We start from the raw sequence: 26,801 nt of genomic DNA, 5'->3' as shown, positions 1-26,801 counted from the left end.
AAGTCAGTTAAGAACTCATTCGTATTTACAATGACGGCCTACCAAAAGGCCTCCTGCAGGGACGGGGGCTGGGATTAAAAATAAAAATGTAGGACATAACACGAGACACATTTACATTTTAGTCATTTAGCAGACGCTCTTATCCAGAGTGACTTACAGTAGTGAATGCATCCATTTCATGCATTTTTTTTTTTGTACTGGCCCCCCGTGGGAATCGAACCCACAACCCTGGCATTGCACACACCATGCTGGCGTTGCAAACACCATGCTCTACCAACTGAGCCACACTACATAAAGAGAGACCTAAGACAACAACATAGCATGGTAGCAACACAACATAGCAGCAGCACATGGTAGCAGCACAAAACATGGTACAAACATTATTGGGCACAGACAACAGCATAAAGGCAAGGTAGAGACAACACTACATCACACGAAGCATCCACAACTGTCAGTAAGAGTGTCCATGATTGAGTCTTCGAATGAAGAGATGGCGATAAAACTGTCCAGTATTTTTTTTTCTGGGGGGTTGTTTTTACCCCTTATATATTTTGTGATATCCAATTGGAAGTTACAGTCTTGTCCCATCGCTGGAACTCCAGTACGGACTTGGGAGAGGCGAAGGTCGAGAGCCATGCGTCCTCCGAAACACGACCTCGCCAAGCCGCACTCCTTGAAACACTGCTCGCTTAACCCAGAAGCCAGCCGCACCAATGTGTCGGCGGAAACACCGTACAGCTGGCGAAGTCGGTGTGCATGCGCCCGGCCCCCACAAGGAGTCGCAAGAGTGCGATGGGACAAGGAAGTCCCAGCCGGCCAAGCCCTCCCCTAACCCGGACGACGCTTGGCCAATTGTGCGCCGCATCATGGGTCTCCCGGTTGTGGCCAGCTGTGACACAGCCCAGGATCAAACCCGGATCTGTAGTGACGCCTCTAGCACTGCGATTTAGTGCCTTCGGCCACTCCGGAGGCCCCAAAACTGTGGAGTTTGAGTGTTTTTTGCAGCTCATTCCAGTCGCTAGATGCAGCGAACTGAAAAGACGAGCGACCCAGGGATGTGTGTGCTTTGGGGACCTTTAACAGAATGTGACTGGCAGATGTTTTTTGGGGGTTAAGTTTAAGGAGCTTCTTTAGCACCTTAGACTCAGTGACTGCCTGCAGGGAGAAACTTTGTATCTGGGCTAGTCGCATTAGAAGGGGTGGGAGATGAGGAAATTTCAGACAGGCAATGAGGCTAAAGAGCTCAGCCATGTGCTCCTTGTCAGTAACAACCACAGCTGTGAGGAAGAGGGTTTATTCTCCAGGTCTTTAACCATTTTCCAGAACGTATTGGAGTTAGACCAACAGAGAAAGAACTGCTCCTTAAAGTAACTAACTTTGGCCTTCCGGATAGCCTGAGTGCACTTATTTCTCATTTGCCTGAATGAGAGCCAGTCAGCCTATATGTGTGTCAAGCCTTTTGCCAAATGGAATTCTGAGGTGGAGTAACTCTGCTCTGAGCAGCCATTACGAACACAGGCTGTGAAACAGTGATCATTACGGTCATTAGCCTTTTCTGGGTGTTTGGAGTCATGCCTTGTGGGATTGGTAATAATCTGAGAAAGATTTAGGGAGTCCCATTGCTTTACGACTTGGTCAGGTGGTTTAAGCATGTCCCAGTTGAAGGGAGGGAGGTAGGTGGGAGGGGAGAGAGGGAGGGAGGTGGAAGGTTATGGAGGGAGGGAGGGGATGGATGGATGGATGGATGGAGGTGGAAGGGTATGGAGGGAGAGAGGTGGAAGGGTAGAAAACACAATGACTTGGGGTTAAAACAAAGTCTTCATTACTAAGCAGTCTATGCAATACACCACACACACACACCATTAGATTTGCAGGCATAAAAACATCTAACCTCATTTACCCAGACTCCCATTCAACACAGTTTGTATTGTCTCCAGCTCCATCATTCCCCATCCAGGGTTTTCCCAATGGGTATCCGGGGTATCCCATGAGAGCTGAATCCTCCCAGCCCTCTCTAACTGACGACCCCCATGGCCACAGCCTCGTGGGCCTGGATGACCAGGTAAGATTGACCCCTCACCGCTCCATTGTAGTTTTCACATTATAGTGACGAACTGAGCTGCACTGTAAACGCTGGTTACTCCTCACCTCGCAATGTGTGTAATACAGTGAGGGAAAAAAGTATTTGATTCCCTGCTGATTTTGTACATTTGCCCACTGACAAAGAAATGATCAGTCTATAATTTTAATGGTAGGTTTATTTGAACAGTGAGAGACAGAATAACAACAACAAAAATCCAGAAAAATGCATATAAAAAATGGTATAAATTGATTTGCATTTTAATGAGGGAAATAAGTATTTGACCCCCTCTCAATCAGAAAGATTTCTGGCTCGCAGGTGTCTTTTATACAGGTAACGAGCTGAGATTAGGAGCACACTCTTAAAGGGAGTGCTCCTAATCTCAGCTTGTTACCTGTATAAAAGACACCTGTCCACAGAAGCAATCAATCAATCAGATTCCAAACTCTCCACCATGGCCAAGACCAAAGAGCTCTCCAAGGATGTCAGGGACAAGATTGTAGACCTACACAAGGCTGGAATGGGCTACAAGACCATCGCCAAGCAGCTTGGTGAGAAGGTGACAACGGTTAGTGTGATTATTCGCAAATGGAAGAAACACAAAAGAACTGTCAATCTCCCTCGGCCTGGGGCTCCATGCAAGATCTCACCTCGTGGAGTTGCAATGATCATGAGAACGGTGAGGAATCAGCCCAGAACTACACGGGAGGATCTTGTCAATGATCTCAAGGCTGCTGTGACCATGGTCACCAAGAAAACAATTGGTAATAGAGGTCGACCAATTAATCGGAATGGCCAATTAATTAGGGCCGATTTCAAGTTTTCATAACAATCGGTAATCTGTATTTTTGGCCACCGATTTGTCCATTCTTTATTTATTTATTTATTTATTTTTAAATAATATTTTTTAACTAGGCAAGTCAGTTAAGAACATATTATTATTTTCAGTGACGGCCTAGGAACGGTGGGTTAACTGCCTTGTTCAGGGGCAGAACAACAGATTTTTACCTTGTCAACTTGGGGATTCAATCTTGCAACCTTACGGTTAACTAGTCCAACGCTCTAACCACCTGCTTTACATTGCACTCCATGAGGAGGCTGCCTGTTACGCAAATGCAGTAAGAAGCCAAGGTAAGTTGCTAGCTAGCATTAAACTTATCTTATGAAAAACAATCAATCAGTCGATCATTATCACTAGTTAGCTACACATGGTTGATGATATTACTAGTTTATCTAGCCTGTCCTGCGTTGCATATAATCTATGCGGTGCGCATTCGCGAAAAAGGACTGTCGTTGCTCCAACGTGTACCTAACCATAAACATCAATATCTTCCTTAAAATCAATACACATGTATATATTTTTAAACCTGCATATTTAGTAAATATTGCCTGCTAACATGAATTTCTTTTAACTAGGGAAAATGTGTCACCTCTGCAACAGAGTCAGGGTACTGTGTGAATACGAACTGTGTGAATACTATTTCTTCCTAACAAAGACAGCCAACTTCGCCAAACGGGGGATGATTTAACAAAAGCGCATTTGCGAAAAAAGCACAATCGTTGCACGACTGTACCTAACCATGAACATCAATGCCTTTCTTAAAATCAATACACAGAAGTATATATTTTTAAACCTGCATATTTAGCTAAAAGAAATCCAGGTTAGCAGGCCATATTAACCAGGTGAAATTGTGTCAGTTCTCTTGCGTTCATTGCACGCAGAGTCAGGGTATATGCAACAGTTTGGGCCGCCTGGCTCGTTGCGAACTAATTAGCCCAAATTTTATGTAATTATGACATAACATTGAAGATTGTGCAATGTAACAGGAATATTTAGACTTAGGGATGCCACCCGTTAGATAAAATATGGAACGGTTCCGTATTTCACTGAAAAAATAAACGTTTTGTTTTCGAGATGATAGTTTCCGGATTCTACCATATTAATGACCCAAGGCTCGTATTTCTGTGTGTTTATTATATTATAATTAAGTCTATGATTTGATATTTGATAGAGCAGTCTGACTGAGCGGTGGTAGGCACCAGCAGGCTCGTAAGCATTCATTCAAACAGCACTTTTGTGCGTTTTGCCAGCAGCCCTTCCCGATTCTTCAAGCATTGCGCTGTTTATGACTTCAAGCCTATCAACTCCCAAGATTAGGCTGGTGTAACCGATGTGAAATGGCTAGCTAGTTAGCCGGGTGCGCGCTAATAGCGTTTCAAACGTCACTCGCTCTGAGACATTTACATTTAAGTCATTTAGCAGACGCTCTTATCCAGAGCGACTTACAAATTGGTGGATTCACCTTATGATATCCAGTGGAACAACCACTTTACAATAGTGCATCTAAATCTTTTTAGGGGGGGGGGTTAGAAGGATTACTTTATCCTATCCTAGGTATTCCTTAAAGAGGTGGGGTTTCAGGTGTCTCCGGAAGGTGGTGATTGACTCCGCTGTCCTGGCGTCGTGAGGGAGCTTGTTCCACCATTGGGGTGCCAGAGCAGCGAACAGTTTTGACTGGGCTGAGCGGGAACGGTGCTTCCTCAGAGGTAGGGAGGCGAGCAGGCCAGAGGTGGATGAGACTTGGAGTAGTTGTTCCCCTTGCTCTGCATGGGTAACGCTGCTTCGAGGGTGGCTGTTGTCGATGTGTTCCTGGTTTTGCGCCCAGGTAGGAGCGAGGAGAGGGACGGAAGCTATACTGTTACACTGGCAATACTAAAGTGCCTATAAGAACATCCAATAGTCAAAGATATATGAAATACAAATCGTATAGAGAGAAATAGTCCTATAATTCCTATAATAACTACAACCTAAAACTTCTTACCTGGAAATATTGAAGACTCATGTTAAAAGGAACCACCAGCTTTCATATGTTCTGAGCAAGGAACTTAAACGTTAGCTTTTTTACATGACACATATTGCACTTTTACTTTCTTCTCCAACACTTTGTTTTTGAATTATTAAAACCAAATTGAACATGTTTCATTATTTATTTGAGGCTAAATTGATAGTATTTATGTATTATATTAAGTTCAAATAAGTGTTCATTCAGTATTTTTGTAATTGTCATTATTACAAATATATAAAACATCGGCCGATTAATCGGTATCGGCTTTTTTGGTCCTCCAATAATTGGTATCGGCATTGAAAAATCATAATCGGTCGACCTCTAATTAGTAACGCACTACACCGTGAAGGACTGAAATCCTGCAGCGCCCGCACGGTCCCCCTGCTCAAGAAAGCACATATACATGCCCGTCTGAAGTTTGCCAATGAACATCTGAATGATTCAGAGGACAACTGGGTGATAGTGTTGTGGTCAGATGAGACCAAAATGGAGCTCTTTGGCATCAACTCAACTCGCCATGTTTGGAGGAGGAGGAATGCTGCCTATGACCCCAAGAACACCATACCCACCATCAAACATGGAGGTGGAAACATTATGCTTTAGGGGTGTTTTTCTGCTAAGGGGACAGGACAACTTCACCGCATCAAAGGGACGATGGACGGGGCCATGTACCGTCAAATCTTGGGTGAGAACCTCCTTCCCTTAGCCAGGGCATTGAAAATGGGTCGTGGATGGGTATTCCAGCATGACAATGACCCAAAACACACGGCCAAGGCAACAAAGGAGTGGCTCAAGAAGAAGCACATTAAGGTCCTGGAGTGGCCTAGCCAGTCTCCAGACCTTAATCCCATAGAAAATCTGTAGAGAGAGCTGAAGGTTCGAGTTGCCAAACGTCAGCCTCGAAACTTTAATGACTTGGAGAAGATCTGCAAAGAGGAGTGGGACAAAAACCCTCCTGAGATGTGTGCAAACCTGGTGGCCAACTACAAGAAACATCTGACCTCTGTGATTGCCAACAAGGGTTTTGCCACCAAGTACTAAGTCATGTTTTGCAGAGGGGTCAAATACTTATTTCCCTCATTAAAATGCAAATCAATTTATAACATTTTTGACATGCGTTTTTCTGGATTTTTTTGTGTTATTCTGTCTCTCACTGTTCAAATAAACCTACCATTAAAATTATAGACTGATCATTTCTTTGTCAGTGGGCAAACGTACAAAATCAGCAGGGGATCAAATACTTTTTTCCCTCACTGTATCCTCTCTGAGTCCTTGCTTTTCTTTCTCGCTCTCTTTCTCTCCCCATCTCTGCAGGCTCACACCTATATGAATACTGTTACTGTGGATGGGGAACTCTCCAGTCGACACTGTGTACACTCTCTACCTGAGGTGCGGCCCACCTCCTTCAACGAGTCAACCCGAGGTGCCATGCCTGTCGGGGGCCAAGGAGGTGGAAAGGCCAGCATGCACTGCTGCCCACTGGAGGAACAACGCAAGGAACCCCAGGTATTCCTCCAGCCCTCCTCTCAGGAGGTCAAATTCATGCTGGGACCCACCCCTGCACAGCGCCACCTGCTTGAGAGGGAGAGGCACGGGGGCCACAATCCCCATCTCATGCTGCCTGTAGAGGGCACCACAGGCTCAGAGGCAGAGGGGGATGAGCCTCCTCTGCACTTGTGCAACTCCCACTCCTACCACCACCCTCACTATCACCATGTGATGCACCGGCACCCTGGCCACGAGCACCAGGAGGGCTGCCAGGGCAGCCAGCTCACCTATGAGAACATCAACGGCCTGAGAGGGGGGCGCCGGCTGAGACTCAGCCCCAGCAGCGTGTCCCAGTCTGTGGGCTCCAGCAGCAGCAGCAGCACCACCGGAGACAGTCACGCACAATCACACCCACACCCCCTCCAACCGCACACCCACGGCCCATCCTCTCTGCCCCCTCAGGGGTACCCCTGTGAGCGGGGCGGAGGTCACCGGCGGACAGCTCTGCTCAACTACGAGAACCTGCCGTCGCTGCCGCCGGTTTGGGAGTACCGCGCCCTGCATAGAGACGAGGAGCAGGACGAGGATGATGAGGAACAGGATGAGGAGGAGTACGAGGATGAGGAAGAGGACTTTGACGAGTACGAGTTTTCAGAGGGTCCTGGGACGCCCAACGGGTACCACCAGGACGGGCTGGGGAGGGGGGGGATCCACCGTGACGCCCTGCAGAACTATGTCAACACAGAGCAGGTCCAGCCCAGCCGGCTGCGACATGCCTGCCCCCCTCACCTCCAGGCCTGCCACCCCCAGTCGGACCGTGGCGGACGAATATTCAGCTTTGATTTCCGTAGGCGGCCGGGAGGAGGGTTTGGTCGGGGAGAGGGCTGTGAACACGGTCATATGACCCCATCGAGGCAGCTCAACTATATCCAGGTGGACCTCGATGCAGAGCCGCCATGCCAGGCCCTCGGTGGGGGTGGAGGGGGAGCACAGCACCAGCCACTACAGCCACAGCACCAGCGCCTGCCACCCCTCAAATGTGGCCCCCAGCAGGCCCCACGGCGCAGTGAGTTCTACGCTGTGATCGACCTGAAGAAGACAGCAGCCATGTCCAACTTGCAGAAAGCCCTCCCCCGGGACGATGGGACGTCGAGAAAAACTCGCCACAACAGCACAGACCTGCCTCTGTAGACGCAGTGAGGAGGGGGAGACAGAGAAAAATGAAAGGAGGGAGAAGAGAGAGAGAAACAGGCTTGGTTGGACAGACTGGTATAAGTAACTCAGCAGCGCACTGGACCCCTCACTCTCATCCAGCCATCCGCCTGTCCTTTTCTGTCCTGTCCTGTTCTGTCCTGACCAGTTGGATCATATACAGGTACCTAATTAGAAAACGAATTGAAACCTATCCGTACATATTCCACTTGATGGAGCAAGATTGGTTTGAAGTTGCAATATTATTGAGGGTCACTTTCTGACTGTGGTGAGATGCTGTCTGAGTTAGCAGCAGAAACCTTGGTCGTGGTTGGCTGGGTTTATGGTTAAAGCCTTTAGCTGCCATTGTTTATGGTCCTCAGTCCATTATCATTCAGTGTTGTTGTTTTATTTATTTTACGTCCCTGTTTACGAACATGGACTACTATCGAGTACAGGTTTACTAGTCCACATTGTTAAATTGACAGAACATTTTCTGATATGAAAAAAAGTTTATTATTCCCTCAATTGTATTCTAATAATGTGCATTCTTCACCTCACAAGCACTTCTTTTGGCCCTGTGACTGAAAGAAAGGACAGATGATGATATATATTTATAACTATCTGCCTTCACGAATTAGTACAGATCAGTACAGTTTGCACATAATCCTTTGGAATTGTAAAATCGTACATCCTATCGAGTATTATATTTTGAGTCTAAATAACACCTCACAGCAGATTTCTTTTTTTATGTATCAATTTTCTCTCTCCTCAAGATTAAATATACATATTTCACGTTGAAATTGTATTTAAAAATGGAAATAATAGTATACCTTCATATAATGATAGTGTGTTGATAGACGTTCAGCATCCTCTACTGCCCCCCTACACACAGATGATTGAATTGACCTCTGACCACATATCATTCCACTTGAATATGGAATCCATATCTAATTCCTAAACTATGCTTACCTTTGCACTTTTTACCTTCGGGGTCAGACACTGGCCACTGATGTCCCCACAGTTCAGAATCCCTCTGCTCTGGAGTAACAGTAAGGTTGTGCTCTGACAAACTCCTTAGAGATGGTGATGTCATCACACAGGCCCAAACTATGTATGGATGTTGTTGTTTTTGCAACATTATAGAGACCAATAGCAACTGGAATTTTTCAGAGCAGAATTTGATAATGTCTTGAAGATAATACAAATAACCTCACATAAAAAGTAGGTCTTCTTGTTTACTATTTTAGTAAGTATCAGATTGATAACTGAGGGTCTGAGGGGAATATATCACTGTGTGTAATGTTAGCTGTTTATGGAAAGTCTATCAGTGAACATTTGACTGAGGATATTATTTTATTTATTCATTCATCGAGATGTCTATATTGTGATTGTTTTGCAATTTTCTTTTTTCATAATCCAGTCAGTTGGTGATTTGGAGACCAAAGTATCACCAGTCATCAGCACACTGTCTGTGACACCATTGTAATACCATTGTTATGCCTGTAATTAATAACATTACATTCTGAAGAAGACTGTATTAACATATTAAAGTGCCAAATCTTTACTGTTACCTGTATGAACATTATGAATCAAATCAATGTTCCATTAGGATTTGTAGAAGAAAACTTGAGGGCTACGAGGCAAGATGGAGTTAGCCTACATGTCAAAAACAAAACAAAAGTTGGAGTTCAAGGGCCATTTTATTACGTACACCTATCTAGTACCGGGCCTGACCCCCCCTTTGCCTCCAGAACAGCCTGAATTCTTCTGGGAATGGAAACGTTGCTCAATTGGTATCAAGGGATTTTGCATGACGCAAAAGGAACCGGGATTCGTGGGATCAGGCGTAAAATATATATTTTTAAATCAGTCCTCAATTTTCCAGTGTGCCCACTGGGGTTGCTTCTTCTTGTTTTTTCTTCTTGTTTTTAGCTGATAGGGGTGGAACCCGGTGTGGTCGTCTGCTGCAATGGCTCATCCGTGACAAAGGCCGATGAGTTGTGCGTTCCGAGATGCCTTTCTGAACACTGTTGTACTGCCCTGTTATTTGCCTGTTTGTGGCCCCGCCTGTTAGCTTGCACGATTCTTGCTATTCTCCTTTAACCTCTCATCAACGAGCTCTTTTCACCCACAGGACTGCCACTGACTATTGATGTTTTTAGTTTTTCGCACCATTCTCGGTAAACCTTAGACACTGTCGTGCATGAAAAGCCCAGGAGGCCGGCCGTTTCGATCATATCACGCTGAAAGTTGCTTAGGTCACTCGTTTTGCCCAATTCTAACATTCAATCGAACAGTAACTGGATGCCTGTCTGCTTGCTTTATATAGCAAGCCACGGCCACGTGACTCACTGTCTGTAGGAGCGAACCATTTTCGTGAACGGGGTGGTGTACCTAATAAACTGGCCTCTGAGTGTATGTATCAAGAATAGGAGTGCTGATCTAGGATCAGGTCTCCCCTGTCAATGTAATCGTATTCATTGTGATCTAAAATGCAGCATTCCTACTCTGTGACTCTTGATACATATGGCCACAGGGTTTAAATTGTTAACCCTGTGTACTCCTCCTCATGAATCTGTCTAGCTGATTCTTAACTGGGCATGAAAGACATATTTCACCTCATAGGCTAGGTTATATATCGACAGCCATATTGGAGTGAGACAAAGGATTGGTTGGATCTATCCAGTCATCACAACTCCACTGGTTTTATGCTGCTATAAACATATTGAGACAGTATGTAAGCTATTTGTCACAGAAGTTCAGACCGTAAGAAGAGGTCGGGGTGGTAGTGGCTGTGCAGGATTGTTCACCATATTGTTTAGTAAATGGAACTACCATTATCTTATTCTTCACTCAAGATCACTGCGTCTGGGTTACCAGTATGGAAAGACATTTGTTTTTAATTCAAGGAAGTTGTAATTTCTCATTTTTAATTTCTTATTTCTCCTCATTGGTGCGATAATCATCATACCAAACCTTGTTTTCTTTACGATCTGGCTGTCTAATCTGAAGTAAAGTGGCTGAAGGTGCAGCACAGGCCTAGCAACTGTAATCCACATAACTGTATTTCATCTGATGGAAAGAGATATGTAGGTCTACTCACTGTGGACATTTTTCAGACAGGGATATATCCATTTGTACACATCTTTTCATGGTACATTTTAAAGGGTGTTTACATTTCGCAATAATGGTTTAATAGAGTTGTATTGATTGAGATGAGGTTTATTCAGACCAATGTGTGTGAGGTTTGAGGTGTGTTGTTGATGGATCTGCAGGTCTGTTGTATTTGATCCTTATTTTTATGTGAATCGACATTGTAACTAAGACCTTCCTCTGTCAGGCCCCCTGTTGATAATAATACAACTTTATTGTATACATGCTTAAATTAGAATGTGGAAAAATGCATGTTTTTGTTTTCTTGATTGTCTTATATACAGCAGATGTGCGCTTATTTTACACATGACTTAACTGTGCCATAAGGGACTGTTGCCAAGCGTTCTGCTAGATGTGTGTGGGTGGCTCTTGAATGTTGAAGCCTTTTAAAGGGCCAGGTTAGGTATCAGGAGGCGTATGGCCAAGATATCTGTGTACTGTATTTGACTGTTGATCTAGGCCCATTCATTAGTTATCATTTTGGTACACAGGAATAGTACCTTAAGATGTGGAAGTGTACCCTATACTAAAGGCATACTGCATCTTGTTATATCAATGTTGTCACATTGATGTACCTTCAAAATGAGAGAAAAGATTAACGATTGGCCAGTAGTGCTAAACGATTAGCCGACATTTCGGGTTTATGTCCAGTTTTGAATTAACGACATAGGTTCAATTATTTTAATTCCATTTCGTAAATGTTTTTTCTTGCTCTTACCAGAGAAAGATGCGAAAGCGAGAGGTTTCACTGTCACCAAAATATGTCCAACATAAGCCCAATTCCTTTCTATGGCCTTATTTAGGACTTAAGCTTGTCGCCTGCCTTACGGGCTTTGGGACAACGACTCCCATTGTTAGTGCGGAGACTTCATTACGTATTGATCTCTGGCTCAACATGGGGTTTCTCTTCAGAGATCAAGTATGAGCTGTGGGATGTTGCAGGGAGGGGGTAAATCACTACAATGACCAGAATCCATTGCGCCTTCAGCGGCCTGTTCACATTGGTTCAAGCCTGTGGGACCGGCAGAATGAGAAGGAAGGTAAATACAGAAGTTCATAGAACATGTCACGAACGAGGGAACAGTTGTTTAGGTATCTACCCGACCGAAATTAATCTAATCGATTGATAGTTGTTATTCATCAGTCTTAAAAGTGTGCCTTACCTACTTTGAAGAACTACTGAAACAGTGATTTAGTCAGACAGCAGCCAGCTAGCTATAGCTAGGCTGCTAGCCTAAATAGGATGACTCTTTGGGGAGCACAGAGATAGATGGATAGATGGCTGGCTGCTAATGCGATGACGATTTGGGATTAAATAATAATTCATAAAAAATGATAAACTGGGTGGTTTGAGCCCTGAATGCTGATTGGCTGATAGCCGTGGTATACCACGGGTATGACCAAACACTTATTTTTACTGCTCTAATTCCGTTGGTAACTGTTTATAATAGCAATAAGGCACCTTGGGGGTTTGTGATATATGGCCAATATACCATGGCTAATGGCTGTGTCCAGGCACTCCACGTTGCGTCGTGCTTAAGAACAGCTCTTAGCCGTGGTATATTGGCCATATACCACACCCCCTCGGGCCTTATTGCTTAAATATACACTACTGAAATATTTGATTAATGATTAAGGATGGTGCATTAAAAAGTGGTAAATAGTAATGGCAGTCACTACCATCATTTGGGTTTTAATAATGAAATAATAAAGTAATCGTACTAAAAACAAATATGGAATATACTCTACCAAAATATGTTATTTAAAGATGCACTATGCAGAAATCTCACTGGCATTTCCTGGTTGCTAATATTTTAATAGTTTGCCTAATTTCAGTTTATGTATAAATCTCTGTGAAATATATTTTCCATAACCAAAAAGATTGTATTTTCAGCTGTTTGAAGCTGGTGTACAAAACCGAAAGTAAAAGACGCAAAACTAAACTTAAGAATGATTTGAATTAAAATAGTTAACATAAAACCGGTTTACTGCTTCTTAGACTTTCTTTCAATGACAATGACAGATCACAGCTTACTAAGTGATAGTAATAGGCAGTCACTAGCATCAATTGTTGTTTTCTGTGTTTTTACAGCATTCAACCCACATTCATGTTTTTTTTTTTAATCGAAAACCGTGATTATTTCCTCAAACTGAAACCAAACCGACCTCAAAAAGCACTCAGTACTACTGGCCAGTAACACATGACTTATATTTGAATAAGAAAACACTTAATTAAGGCCCAATATATGGCTAATAAAGGCCTTTATGAGCTATGTACAGCATATACACCAGAGGAGGCTGGTGGGAGGAGCTAAAAGAGGACGGGCTCATTGTAATGACTGGAATGGAATTAATGGAACGTATCAAACATGGAAACCACATGACTGACTCCATTCCATTGATTCCATTTCAGCCATTGCAATGAGCCCATCCTTATATAGCTCCTTCCACCAGCCTCCTCTGATATACACACGTATAAACTACAACTTAGTGGCTAATATGTGTATCTTAAAATAAAGTTTTACCATAATTTCATTCAAACAACAGGTTTTTGCCCTCTTTTCTGTAATTTTATTACAACTGCCTGACAGGCAGATCACCATCAAGTGGTGTTTCTTGCCACACTGATGGGGATTATGGGGAAATAAGTAATTTTCCTTCCACAGCCCCTCGAAATGCCACTCTAGGTCCAGAATGCACTTAGTACCATAATGTTACCAAGGTACTAACAAAGTAGCTCAAAATCTACGAAATGTTACAGTGACTTGGTACTGTATTTTCTAAATGGTTTTTTTTGTTTATTTATTTACCATTGAATGCATGTGTTATATCCACTGGTGGGTGACGATGATGTTGACAGGAGTCCGTTATTTTTATCCAGTCACATGCTAAGCTAACACTTTTCTAGTCCAATAAGACCTGATCAATGGAAACCTGTTGAACTTGTATGTTAATGGTGATAATAATATGTATGTGATGGAATCTGTGCTGATTGTTTGATAGAAATGTTGGGTGGGCCAAACTAATTGACTGTGATGTACACTAATATTGACTGAGTGCCAAATGTCCTTGTGTGCTATGACTTTGAACAAAGGTCAGGGACACACCTTGCTGAGACTCACCAGGAACACTATAGGACTCTCCTTGAGAGACACCCTTTGGTCTTGGTTTTACCTGCGGTATGAATGTAATAAGCAAAGAGAGACTCTGTATAGCTGAAGGGCAACTATGCTTAATTTTTCTATCCTTGCTGAAAACAGAAAAGTGAGTGTTCAAAAGTTTTCTCAATTTAAAAATTTGCTATGCGAGTTTCTTCTTCGTATATATTTGCATTTCTTGTATGTGTCTCTCGGTATGTACATAATATATATATATGGGTATGATGCAGTGAAGGTCTTCTCTTGTCTTCATTGGAGCTACTGTAACTAGGCTATTTTTGCTACATCTGTTGAAATGTGGAAAGATGAAACTCATAGCATCTCATTATATTTGGGGAATAAAAAATGTCATATACCATCACTCTGAGAGAAGATGACCCATATAATACAGGATGTTATCTGTACCCCTCCTGTCCCTGTCCCAATACAAAACAAAACAGGCATGCCAGTTGGTAAATGAAACTATTTTGATGAATGCTATAATGGTCAATACATGCCATTTGGTGAGAGTTATGGTATATAAACCATTGAAGAGTGTGACTTGTACTAAAAATATGTATGTGACTAAATGTAATGTCAACATTAAAATTAAACTGTAAAGAACATAGTCATCAAAATAATATTTGAATCCAAAGCAGATTTTTTTTTTTACGCTGAATCATTCCATTGGAGGAAATGATCAATAGCTGCCTGTACCTGTTAAAATTGCCCTCAGTAAGATTGGAGTATTTACATTTCAATGGAATATTACTTCATAATAATCTTGTTTTACAAAGAACCTGAAATTCAACATTACTTACATTTTTAGACTGCTTTTGGCAGGTGAAATATTGTTTACTACCTTACTTTCAGCATGCACTTGGTGTCTGCCTGTGTAACACGTTTTATCATTTTTTTGTACAGAGAGCATGATCTTGTAAGTACTAGAGATTTTGATCCAGCTGTAAATATGCTTTATATAGTTGTCTTGTTGTGTTGATACGTCTGTCTTGTTTCATGGCTAATGATCCATTGTGTCAAAAAGAGGAATCTCACAAATAAAGAAGAGCTTTTATTGTTTTTACTCCGTTTGGTGTAAGTAATATAAGATGCTAGAGGAAAGGTTCCAACTGATCTTAGGATCCATAATTCATGTTTGTAGTGGTAACAGAAGAACCCATCCTGTGTAACAGAAGCTAACATTGTGAATGTTATTGAGCATTAACATCCTATAGGCCAGTGTTCCTGAGGTGACACTAGTTTGGTCACTTCTACAGTGCTATTTTGAAGCAGCCCCCCAAAGAGGAAAGATCGTAGAAGAACATATGGTAGCTTACCAGTCCCTGATCAGAGTATATGAGCGGAGTGTGCCCAATTTGACTGGAGCGTGGAGCAAGATTCCCGAAGGCTAGATCGTCAGCCTTCTCGCCTGCTCCAATGGCGCTCACTTCAGGAGCTCAGGGCATGCTTGCCCCAGCATTTTTTATTTTACCTTTATTTAACTAGGCAGGTCAGTTAAGAACAAATTCTTATTTCCAATGACGACCTAGGAACAGTGGGTTAACTGCCTTGTTCAGGGGCAGAACGACAGATTTTTACCTTGTCGGCTTGGGGATTCAATCTTGCAACCTTTCGGTTACTAGTCCAACGCTCTAACCACTAGGCTACCTGCCGCCCAATTTGCAGTCTACTTGTGTATTGCTAATAGCCCCTTGCTTTAGCTACTGTCATGGGAGTTTGCTAAATATTTTCATAAAGAAACTAATAAAACACACAGGTGCTAAATCAAGGTGACTTACGAAGATGAGGACCAAGAGCAAGAGAGGGAGTGCGGTGATGTAGTGTCCACTGTTATGTGTAAGGCTTGGATGCCACCTGCTTGTACACTCTAAAAATTAGGGGTTCAACAAGGGTTCTTCTAAGAGCCTCAAAGTTCTTCAAAGAACCTTACGGTTCTTGGCACTGAAAATTGCCCTCAAAAGTTTCTTCCAAGAACCCCATAGAAGGTGGGGTTCATCGAGGTTGGGGGTTCTTGCAGGAACCTAACTGCCCAAATGAAACATTTGGATTTTAATTGGAAAGGACAGCAGGTGCAGGCACTTAATTGGAAAATGTTAAGATCTCCTCAATTTAAGGTAAGGTTTGTCCCTTGTATTATATAAATGGATATTGTTTTATGATGATACCATCTATCTTTGCATATTTGTGCAAATCATTCTAAAACAGAAAATGGACATCACAATTCTATGGATATCAATCAACAAAGAGCTAAGAGTATGTAGGCTATAAGAATATTTTGAAGTCTAGCTGTATTGGGTACAGATGACTGATCTGCTCACTTTTGTGTGTAGGTCTGTAGGTGTACAGATGAGGAGGCATACAAAGGTATGTCAATTGGTATGTTATGCAGAACACATTTACCATCCTCCTCCCTTACCTCTTCAATGAATATCCCATAGGCCTCTACATTATGGACAAGGCATGTGTATGAAAACATTTTTTTTTCATTCACATTTACCACAAAAACCAAGGTACAGTTGAAGTCGGAAGTTTACATACACCTTCGCCAACTACATTTAGACTCAGTTTTTCACAATTCCTGACATTTAATCCTAGTAAAAAATCTCTGTTTTAGGTCAATTAGGATCACCACTTTATTTTAAGAATATGTATTTGGTAGCATTGCCTTTAAATTGTTTAATTTGGGTCAAACATTTCGGGTAGCCTTCCACAAGCTTCCCACAATAAGTTGGGTGAATTTTGGCCCATTCCTCCTGATAGAGCTGGTGTAACTGAGTCAGGTTTGTAGGCCTCCTTGCTCGCACACACTTTTTCAGTTGACCTCAATCTATAGGATTGAGGTCAGGGCTTTGTGATGGCCACTCCAATAGCTTGACTTGGTTGTCTTTAAGCCATTTTACCACAACTTTGGAAGTATGCTTGGGGTCATTGCCCATTTGGAACCAAGCTTTAACTTCCTGACTGATGTCTTGAGATGTTGCTTCAATATATCCACATAATTTTCCTACCTCATGATGCCATCTATTTTGGGAAGTGCACCAGTCCCTCCTGCAGCAAAGCACCCGCACAACATGATGCTGCCACCCCTGTGCTTCACGGTTGGGATGGTGTTCTTCGGCTTGCAAGCATCCCCTTTTTCCTCCAAACTAAATGATGGTCATTAAGGCCAAACAGTTCTATTTTTGTTTAATCAGACCAGAGGACATTTCTCAAAGTATGATATTTGTCCCCATTTGCAGTTGCAAACTGTAGTCTGGCTTTTTAATGGCGGTTTTGGAGCAGTAGCTTCTTCCTTGCTGAGCGGCCTTTCAGGTTATGTTGATATAGGACTTGTTTTACTGTGGATATATGTATACTTTTGTACCTGTTTCCTCCAGCATCTTCACAAGGTCCTTTGCTGTTGTTCTGGGATTGATTTGCACTTTTTGCACCAAAGTACGTTCATCTCTAGGAGACAACGCGTCTTCTTTCTGAACGGTATGACGGCTGCGTGGTCCCATGGTGTTTGTACTTGCGTACTATTGTTTGTACAGATGAACGTGGTACCTTCAGGCATTTGGACATTTCTCCCAAGGATGAACCAGACCTATGGAGGTCTACAATTCTTTTTCTGAGGTCTTAGCTGATTTCTTTTGATTTTCCCAATGATGTCAAGCAAAGAGGCACTGAGTTTGAAGGTAGGCCTTGAAATACATCCACAGGTACACCTCCAATTGACTCAAATGATGTCAATTAGCCTATCAGAAGCTTCTAAAGCCATGACATAATTTTCTGGAATTTTCCAAGCTGTTTAAAGGCACAGTCAACTTAGTGTATGTAAACTTCTGACCCACTGGAATTGTGATACAGTGAATTATAAGTGAAATAATCTGTCTGTAAACAATTGTTGGAAAAATTACTTGTGTCATGCACACAGTAGATGTCCTAACCGACTTGCCAAAACTATAGTTTGTTAAAAGGACATTTGTGGATTGTTTGAAAAATGAGTTTTAATGACTCCAACCTAACTGTATATAAACTTCCGACTTCAGCTGTATGAATACTGTTGTGTGCATGTTTTGTTAATCAGCTGTATAATAATTTTTGGGGGATTCACAGACTTCACTCTCCCTACACCTCTGATGAATATAACAGGAAACCTGTTCGATCACCATGTACTGCAAAATCATTCTGGCTATGGATACGGAGAACATCAACACCATTATTCTTGGGGCTCTGCTGGGAGTTTACGGCATATTTGGATTTTTTAATTGTGCTTTGCCTCTTAAATCATAATAAACACTGACAACTATAATATTATGTTATTGTTGTTATTTTTATGCATATTATTAATAATACAAATATTAGGGGAGGGGGTAGTTCAAAAATGAACCCCAAAAGGAACCATTCAAATTAGTTCTTAAAAAGGGTTATTCTAAGACCTTATGGGGTTCCTCCACAGTTTCAATTTGAAGAACCCGAAAGGATACTCCAGGAACCTTTTTTGTTTTTAGAGTGCACCTTTGAACTACATTATGTATGATATGTAATGTTTAGCTTTAATAGTTCTCTGCAGTGTTAATCCCAGGGTTGGCTAGCATCTGAGAAGTCCATCCAGTGTCACGTCCTGACCATAGAAAGCTGTTATTTTCTATGGTAGAGTAGGTCAGGGCGTGACCGTTTTTTTTTCTAGTTTAGATTTTCTATGTTGTGATGTTCTAGTTTTGTATTTCTATGTTGGGCTTTGTTTGGGATGATCTCCAATTAGAGGCAGCTGGTCATCGTTGGCTCTAATTGGAGATCATACTTAAGTAGGTGTTTTTTCCACCTGGGTTTGTGGGAGATTGATTTTGAGTAAGTGTAGGTTAACGCTTCGTCACGGTTTGTTGTGTTTGGTCATTCAGTTTATTTTGTATGTATTGCATAGTTTCACAGTTCGATAAAATATGTGGAACGATAATCACGCTGCACTTTGGTCCGCTTCATCCTACGACAACCGTGACATCCAGTTTGTTTCCAAACCAGTGGGTTAAATGTTAATGACACTAGTTGGTAAACATACAGTACATGTATGTCTGATTCACACTATAGGGCCAACCCAAACTGTACTATGCTGGCTCATATATTTTATTTTCACGTTGTTCTGTTCAGACCGGTTCCAGCAGCTATGGTGGATACGTAACCAGGCCAACTCAGTAACATAGTCAAAAGTTTACACCTGCACCTTAATTTTCTGTGAATTAATGGCATTTCAAAAGAATTTTGTCAACTTAGAACCACTACTTGAAAAAATTATTTTAATTTTTTTATTGTATACTGTACATCTTAAATAAACACAGAGAGGTTTCTTGTTTTACAAAGATATAATAGGGAGAGAAGGGATTGTTGACTAAATATGTTTAAATAACAACATAATAAGTGGTCCATGATCAGCATTTCCCGATTACCAAATAACCAAAGCCTAATGACCAGCTCTGACATACCAGAGCCCAGCTCAGCTTATCTGGTTTATTTGTTAGCAACTTTGCCAATCTCAATGACCCCGGCAGCTCGTTCCCAGTGGAAAAGTACTCCCAGGAAGTTATTTGGGTGTTGTTTTCCTCTGTCGCAGCTCTTACCACAATAACAAGCTCATACAACATGCCTGACTGGCTATCAGTTTATTTGCGCTATACTTTTTCAGCCTCCTCCATCACCCTATTCTCTAGGCAATGTATGAAGATTATGATGAAAGATGTGGAGGGTAGTTACTAAGAATGAATTGTTTGACTAGTTTCTTGTGATTGTTGGTCTAGGCTACTCATGACATCTCTGCATTGTTCTGGGTATGCAGCAGCTTAGGAGCATGCTGTCTGAGGGGAATACTGATCAGTCTGCCGTTCCAGCACAGAACCAGACCACTGCGAGGATGGGGGAGGAGACAATGGTAATGGAGAGGTAAGTGCTTTATTTTGTTTGTTCTGCATATTTCACTCTACGGTATCCAAATGGTTTAGTATTGTCAGGTAATTGTGCTATATAGCCATACATTTTAACTTGTAAGCGAGTGGCTGAAAGTGAGAAAAATGTCCACTGTTGGTAATCCTACATGGGCAAATTAGTGAAGCTTACTACTGGTGCCAAGTAAGGATCAGCTGAGTAGTTTTAGGCTGTTACACACTGAGAGAACAATAGATGCAAAATTAGAACTTCCTCAGGCACTTGTGAGAATACCACGGGACAAAGGTATCTCTGTGCGCAACCTGAAGATACAGCATTATCTATGCCCAACTCCTTGCAGATGACGGAACGCCTATTGGCACCAAATCACTTTAAAGAGGCGGGGTGTTGTGGTTCATTAGGTTCAGAACGTACAGAGTGAGTGATTAGGTTCAGAACGTACAGAGTGAGTGATAGGCTATTTAATTGGAAATTAAGCAATGAGAACATGTATCAAATTTGGTGCTTGTCTTTATGATTTTTAACAAACACCTAAATAAACAAGGTTTCAGTATAATTTTATTAACGCAAAGACTGCTGTGTGCTGGTGACCATGACTAGAAATTTCCCAATGGATCACAGTCATAACCTGCCAGCCCAGGACATCAGTCTGGTGAAGGGCCAGAAGAAGAGCCAGTTGCTGCTAGACCGTGGCCAGTGGGCCAACAAGCTAGAGTTCCTCTTGGCCGTGGCAGGCACTTTGGTGGGGCTGGGGAACTTGTGGAGGTTCCCATATCTGTGTTACAAAAATGGAGGAGGTAAGGGACCCTACCGCACACTCGAGACAACTGCACACTTTGTCTGTACACTGCTACTGCATTTACACTAGGGTCATGGACTAAGTGAACTTGATTGCCATGTCAACACCATGGGAAAGAATAACCTTGCTATTCTTATTATTTATGTTGTCTTAATTAATATTTGACTTGATATGGTTGTAAGGTACTGTACTGTCTTTCCCCACAGGTTTCATTATGATCGTAGTGGGTGTAAAGTGGGTGACACTTTACATTAAGGTACCTTTTAAGGGAGTTATAACTGTTTATAAACTACATATTAATTAACTAATGATTAAATGTCTTGGAAACCCTTTAACCCTATAGAGTCTAAGCCCTGTCTAAGCCGGGGGAGGGGGTTCTAATCTAACATATGGAATTGTTTTAAGATGATCATACCAAAGATCATTTAGCTATTTGATTTGGAATTTTAAGACCCCTTAAAGTATAAAAAATATATACAAAAATGATTGGATGAAACATTGAATCAAATCAAATCAAATGTATTATTATAGCCCTTCTTACATCAGCTGATATCTCAAAGTGCTGTACAGAAACCCAGCCTAAAACAGCAAGTAATGCAGGTGTAGAAGCATGGTGGCTAGGAAAAACTCCCTAGAAAGGCCAAAACCCAGGAAGAAACCTAGAGAGGAACCAGGCTATGAGGGGTGGCCAGTCGTCTTCTGGCTGTGCCGGGTGGAGATTATAACAGAACACGGCCAAGATGTTCAAATGTTCATAAATGACCAGAGGGGTCAAATAATAATAATCACAGTAGTTGTCGAGGGTGCAACAAGTCAGCACCTCAAGAGTAAATGTCAGTTGGCTTTTCGTAGCCGATCATTGAGAGTATCTCTACCGCTCCTGCTGTCTCTAGAGAGTTGAAAACAGCAGGTCTGGGACAGGTAGCACGGGTCAGGGTTCCATAGCCGCAGGCAGAACAGTTGAAACTGGAGCAGCAGCACGGACAGGTGAACTGGGGACAGCAAGGAGTCATCATGCCAGGTAGTCCTGAGGCATGGTCCTAGAGCTCAGGTCCTCTGAGAGAGAGAAAGAAAGAAAGAAAGAAAGAAAGAAAGAAAGAAAGAAAGAAAGAAAGAAAGAGAGAATTAGAGAGAGCATACTTAAATTCACACAGGACACCGGATAAGACAGGAGAAATACTCCAGATATAACAGACTGACCCTAGCCCCCTGACACATAAACTACTGCTGCATAAATACTGAATTTGCCATTACTGCTATTAGCCAATAGAAACACATTGAATAACGGATTCACTACATGGAACAACACATAGCCCCCCCAAAAATCTAAAGGAAGTTTGTTCTGAAGTGTCTGTCTTATAACTGAGAGATATAAGAAAGACCAGGAAACTATTAGAATTGTTTTTTACATGTATTTATCTCCTTATTTTAGGCACTAAACTACAATATCTCCAAATATAATTCCATAAATTTTTTAAAACTGGTACCAGGGACCTTCAGACAAATCTTGTGGCTTGTGGGTGTCCTAGAGCAAAACGGAGAAAACCATCAAGTTTGTGAGAGTCTCATCTTTAAACGTTTTTGTGAAAATATCAATTTTTGGGATGTTTCATGGTCTGACAAACACCGCTCTAGCTCTGCCACTTTTTCGCTGGAAGGGCGATATCGGCGGATGTGATGGATTGAGACGCAGCCCATGCAAAAAGAAACAGATTTCTCTAGACAGACCGATTTTGATAGAGATTTTTGTATTATGTTAATTCGATTTCCATGGGGGCGAGGAAATTGTAGGTTAAGGGTTAAGGGTACCTTGTGGTAAAGTGTTACCTGAGCTTGTAAAATTTGTATAGCTTGTGAAATTGAATCAACATTTGATCTCCTTTGGTATGGCTTGATAGGAAATGTTTGAAACCAATACCTACATTGAATGCATTAAATAGGTGTGGGGTGTGAACCGTAAAAGGGGAAACAAGTATTAAGAACACTTTATTGCACACAAGGTCCAACCTAACTTCCGCTTTTAACCCAATCCCTCTGAAAATTGTGGGGGGTGCATCGCTCAAGGGCACAACGGCAGACAATGGCATCAAGGAATTGATACCAGCAACCCTCTGGTTGCCAGCTCACTTCCCACCAGATTATTCCCGTCGGACCCAGCATATATTTACATCAGTGGGTAGGTAGAGACTTCAGCTTTCTCCTCATATGTAGACAAAAAAAAATGAAGGTATGGCACATTGCACAAGCCCTGCATGTTTAAAATATCCTATTGGAAGCCTCCAGTGATGATCAATGGTCCGAAGCCTCCAGTGATAATCCATGGCACGAAGCCTCCAGTGATGATCCATGGCCCGGAGCCTGTAGTGATAATCCATGGCACGAAGCCTCCAGTGATGATCCATGGCCCGGAGCCTGTAGGGATGATCCATGGCACGAAGCCTCCAGTGATGATCCATGGCCCGAAGCCTGTAGGGATGATCCATGGCACGAAGCCTCCAGTGATAATCCATGGCCCGGAGCCTCCAGTGATTATCCATGGCACAAAGCCTCCAGTGATGATCCATGGCGCGGAACCAGTAGTGATGATCCATGGCACGGAGCCTGCAGCGAAGGTCCCCAGTCCGGAACCTACAGAGACGCTCTCCAGTCAGGAGCCTCCAGCGACGCTCCTCAGCCCGGAGCCTCCAGCGACGCTCCTCAGCCCGGAGCCTCCAGCGACGCTCCCCAGCCCGGAGCCTTCAGCGGCGGTCTGCAACCAAGAGTCTTCAGCGGCGGCCTTTAGCCTAGAGTCTTCAGCGGCGGTTGGCGGTAACAAGCTTCCGGCGATGATCCACGGTCTGGTTCCTCCGGACATACAGAAGCGGGGGGATCAGCGGACGGTGGGGGTGATACGCCCGGAACCAGAGCCGCCGCCAAATATGGATGCCCACCCGGACCCTCCCCAGTAGGTTCAGGTTTGCGGCCGGGAGTCCACACCTTTAGGGGGGGGGTACTGTCACACTCTGACCTAGGAGAGCTGTGTTTTCTCTGTTTAGCTAGGTGGGTGGGCATTCTATGTTTTTTGTGTCTATGTTTAGTTCTTGTTTTTCTATGTCTATGTTGAGTTTTGGGATGATCTCCAATTAGAGGCAGCTGGTTCGTGTTGTCTCTAATTGGAGATCATATTTAAGTTGGGGTTTGTCTATGGGGTTTTGTGGGTAGTTGTTTTCTGTTTTGTTCCTTGTAACTTGACGGAACTGTTGACGGTCGTTTTTGTTGTTTTGATTTAGTGTTTTCATTAAAGTAAAATATGAGCACTTTTACACGCCGCGCCTTGGTCCCCTTTAGACGACCCACGTTGCAATCTTAGTTTATGCCGCTCTGACATTGCTCGTCCATATATTTATATATTCTTAATTCCATTGCTTTACTTATTGTGTGTATTGGGTATATGTTGTGAAATTGTTAGATATTAGTTGTTAGATATTACTGCACTGTTGGAGCTAGAGCAGAAGCATTTCGCTACACCCGCAATAACATTAGCTTAACACGTGTATGTGACCATAAAATTTGTTTTGATTGGTTTTAAAATGGCTGTGTTCCAACGGGAATTTGTCCATCTTTACAGCGCCATCATATTTTTCAACAACAACAAAAGAGACATTCCCTTTGGAACAGTAATTGGTGACATATTTTATCTCAAAACGAACTGTTCAAATCTCTTTTCGGGACCCCCCCCCCCCCCCCGATAAAACTCTTGATCTCTGTAGTGGTCACATTATTTCTGACACCTTCATCTGAATCCCAGAGTTCTTACCTTTTTACCTGTAGTAAGCATGTAGGACTTATAGTTTGGAAACCGAAATGTACTTAATGAGGGTAGTATTCAATATTATGTGTCATTTAAAAAATGCCACCAGAGGGGATCAGAGTTTATTAAAGCAAATTTCCTGCAATTGTTCACATTTTGCATTGTCTTATGTGTGTTCATGTGATATTTGAGTGACTCAAACATGACAAGAAAATCAATAGGCTAAAAAACCTAGCTAAAAGAGCTTAGCTGACATGGACTAGTTAATCTAGATTTCTAAAAAGTTATAAATAGGAAAACTGATGATGCACTACTAAATTTTGAAATTGCGCCTTGTGCATTCTACTATTACATCTTTCAGGAGTAAGTTGAAAGCCAGACTGAGTTCCTTAAAAAAAAAAACTTGCGCCCCCTAGGCCCCACAGTTTGGGAACTGCTGGTCTAGACCATGTGATTAACATTTTATGAGGTTGGCATGTAGGGCATCCTCCACTTGGCATGTGGATCAAGTTAGGCATAACAACACTTTGTAACCATCCTCATAGGTGCATTCCTGATTCCCTATGTTCTGTTCCTGCTCTCCTGTGGGATCCCCATGTTCCTCCTGGAGACAGCCATGGGACAGTACACCTCGCAGGGCTGCATCACCTGCTGGAGACACTTCTGCCCTCTCTTTGAAGGTTACTACTGCAAGAATAGAATTTCATATAGAATCCGTGTGTGTGTGTGTGTGTGTGTGTGTGTGTGTGTGTGTGTGTGTGTGTGTGTGTGTGTGTGTGTGTGTGTGTGTGTGTGTGTGTGTGTGTGTGTGTGTGTGTGTGTGTGTGAGAGAGAGAGAGAGATAAATAATGATAGGATATTTATAGCTGCAAGAACATTTCATTTTAGGGACCCTCATAGTACAGTATGTACTGTACTGTGCTGATGGATTTTGTTTTGTAAATAGCAGGTGACGCCAAGGGGAAATATTCCACACAATATATATAGTCACCTCCAAAATTATTGGCACCTCCAATAATTTTGAAACCTATATTTAAAAAAATAAATGGTATTACTTGTTAAACAAAATCTGTTTCTCTGTAATTGTATTATTATAAAATAATATAGTGAGAGGTTATTTTCCTTGAATCACAGAGCCCCCAATTCCTCCCTGTAGGCTGTCTTGTTGTTGTTGGTAGTCAACCCTACTACTGTTGTGTCGTCTGCAAACTTGATGATTGAGTTGGAGGCGTGCTTGGCCACGCAGTCATGGGTGAACAGGGAGTACAGGAGGGGGCTGAGCACGCACCCTTGTGGGGCCCCAGTGTTGAGGATCTGCGAAGTGGAGGTGTTGTTCTCTACCTTCAGCACCTGGGGGTGGCCCGTCAGCAAGTCCAGGACCCAATTGCACAGGGCGTGGTTCAGACCCAGGGCCTCGAGCTTAATAATGAGCTTGGAGGGTACTATGGTGTTGAATGCTGAGCTATAGTCAATGAACAGCATTCTTACATAGGTATTCCTCTTGTCCAGATGGGATAGGGCAGTGTGCAGTGTGATGACGATTGCATCGTCTGTGGACCTATTGGGGCGGTAAGCAAATTGAAGTTGGTCTAGGGTGACAGGTAAGGTAGCGGTGATATGATCCTTGACTAGTCTCTCAAAGCACTTGATGATGACAGAAGTGAATCCTACGGGGCGGTAGTCATTTAGTTCAGTTACCTTTGCTTTCTTGGGTACAGGAACAATATTGGCCATCTTGAAGCATGTGGGGACAGCAGACTGGGATAGGGAGAGATTGAATATGTCCATAAACACACCAGTCAGCTGGTTTGCGCATGCTTTGAGGACGCGGCTAGGGATGCCATCTGGGCCGCACGTCGGCCACGGAGAAGGCCGTCAAAGCGGGCAAAGAAGGTGTTTAGCTTGTCCGGAAGAAAGACGTCAGTGTCCGCGACATGGCTGGTTTTCCTTTTGTAGTCTGTGATTGTCTGTAGACCCTGCCACATACGTCTTGTGTCTGAGCCGTTGACTTGAGACTCCACTTTGTCTCTATACTGACATTTTGCCTGTTTGAATGCCTTGCGAAGGGAATAACTACTCTGTTTCTATTCTGCCATATTCCCAGTCACCTTGCCATGGTTAAATGTGGTGGTTCACACTTTCAGTTTTGCGCAAATGCTGCCATTTATCCACGGTTTCTGGTTAGGGTAGGTTTTAATAGTCACAGTGGGTACAACATCTCCTATACACTTCCTGATAAACTCAGTCACCGTTTCAGTATATTTGTCAATATTATTCTCGGAAGCTACCCGGAACATATCCCAGTCCGCGTGATCAAAACAATCTTGAAGCGTGGATTCCGATTGGTCAGACCAGCGTTGAATAGTTCTTAGCA

The 26,801-nt window shown here is 42.7% G+C and overlaps 2 protein-coding genes across 3 annotated transcripts in view; both read left to right on the top strand.

The window, feature by feature from the left end:
• LOC106583557 (fibroblast growth factor receptor substrate 2) overlaps window positions 1–14,982 on the top strand; it is a 44,836-nt gene extending 29,854 nt beyond the window's left edge. Inside the window, exons 6-7 of the mRNA XM_014167875.3 lie at window positions 1,938–2,062; window positions 6,241–14,982. Of these exons, the coding sequence (XP_014023350.1) occupies window positions 1,938–2,062; window positions 6,241–7,605 (1,490 nt within the window). The 3' untranslated portion in view covers window positions 7,606–14,982. The remainder of the gene's footprint in view (window positions 1–1,937; window positions 2,063–6,240) is intronic.
• Window positions 14,983–19,499: 4,517 nt separating this feature from the next.
• The window catches only part of LOC106583558 (sodium- and chloride-dependent GABA transporter 2), a 47,459-nt gene continuing 40,157 nt past the window's right edge, over window positions 19,500–26,801 (top strand). Inside the window, exons 1-3 of one of the 2 annotated variants that reach the window (XM_014167877.3) lie at window positions 19,502–19,835; window positions 20,439–20,635; window positions 24,973–25,107. In XM_014167877.3, the coding sequence (XP_014023352.1) occupies window positions 19,726–19,835; window positions 20,439–20,635; window positions 24,973–25,107 (442 nt within the window). In that variant the 5' untranslated portion in view covers window positions 19,502–19,725. Of the gene's footprint in view, window positions 19,836–20,438; window positions 20,636–24,972; window positions 25,108–26,801 lie in introns of both variants that reach the window. The other variant, XM_045705230.2, reaches the window with a different exon arrangement.

This window comes from Salmo salar, chromosome 22 (genome assembly GCF_965601325.2).
Source record: "Salmo salar chromosome 22, fSalSal1, whole genome shotgun sequence".
Taxonomy (NCBI): Eukaryota; Metazoa; Chordata; class Actinopteri; order Salmoniformes; family Salmonidae; genus Salmo; species Salmo salar.
The sequence above is the reverse complement of the archived record's forward strand: the minus strand, read 5'-3'. Positions and strand labels throughout refer to the sequence as shown.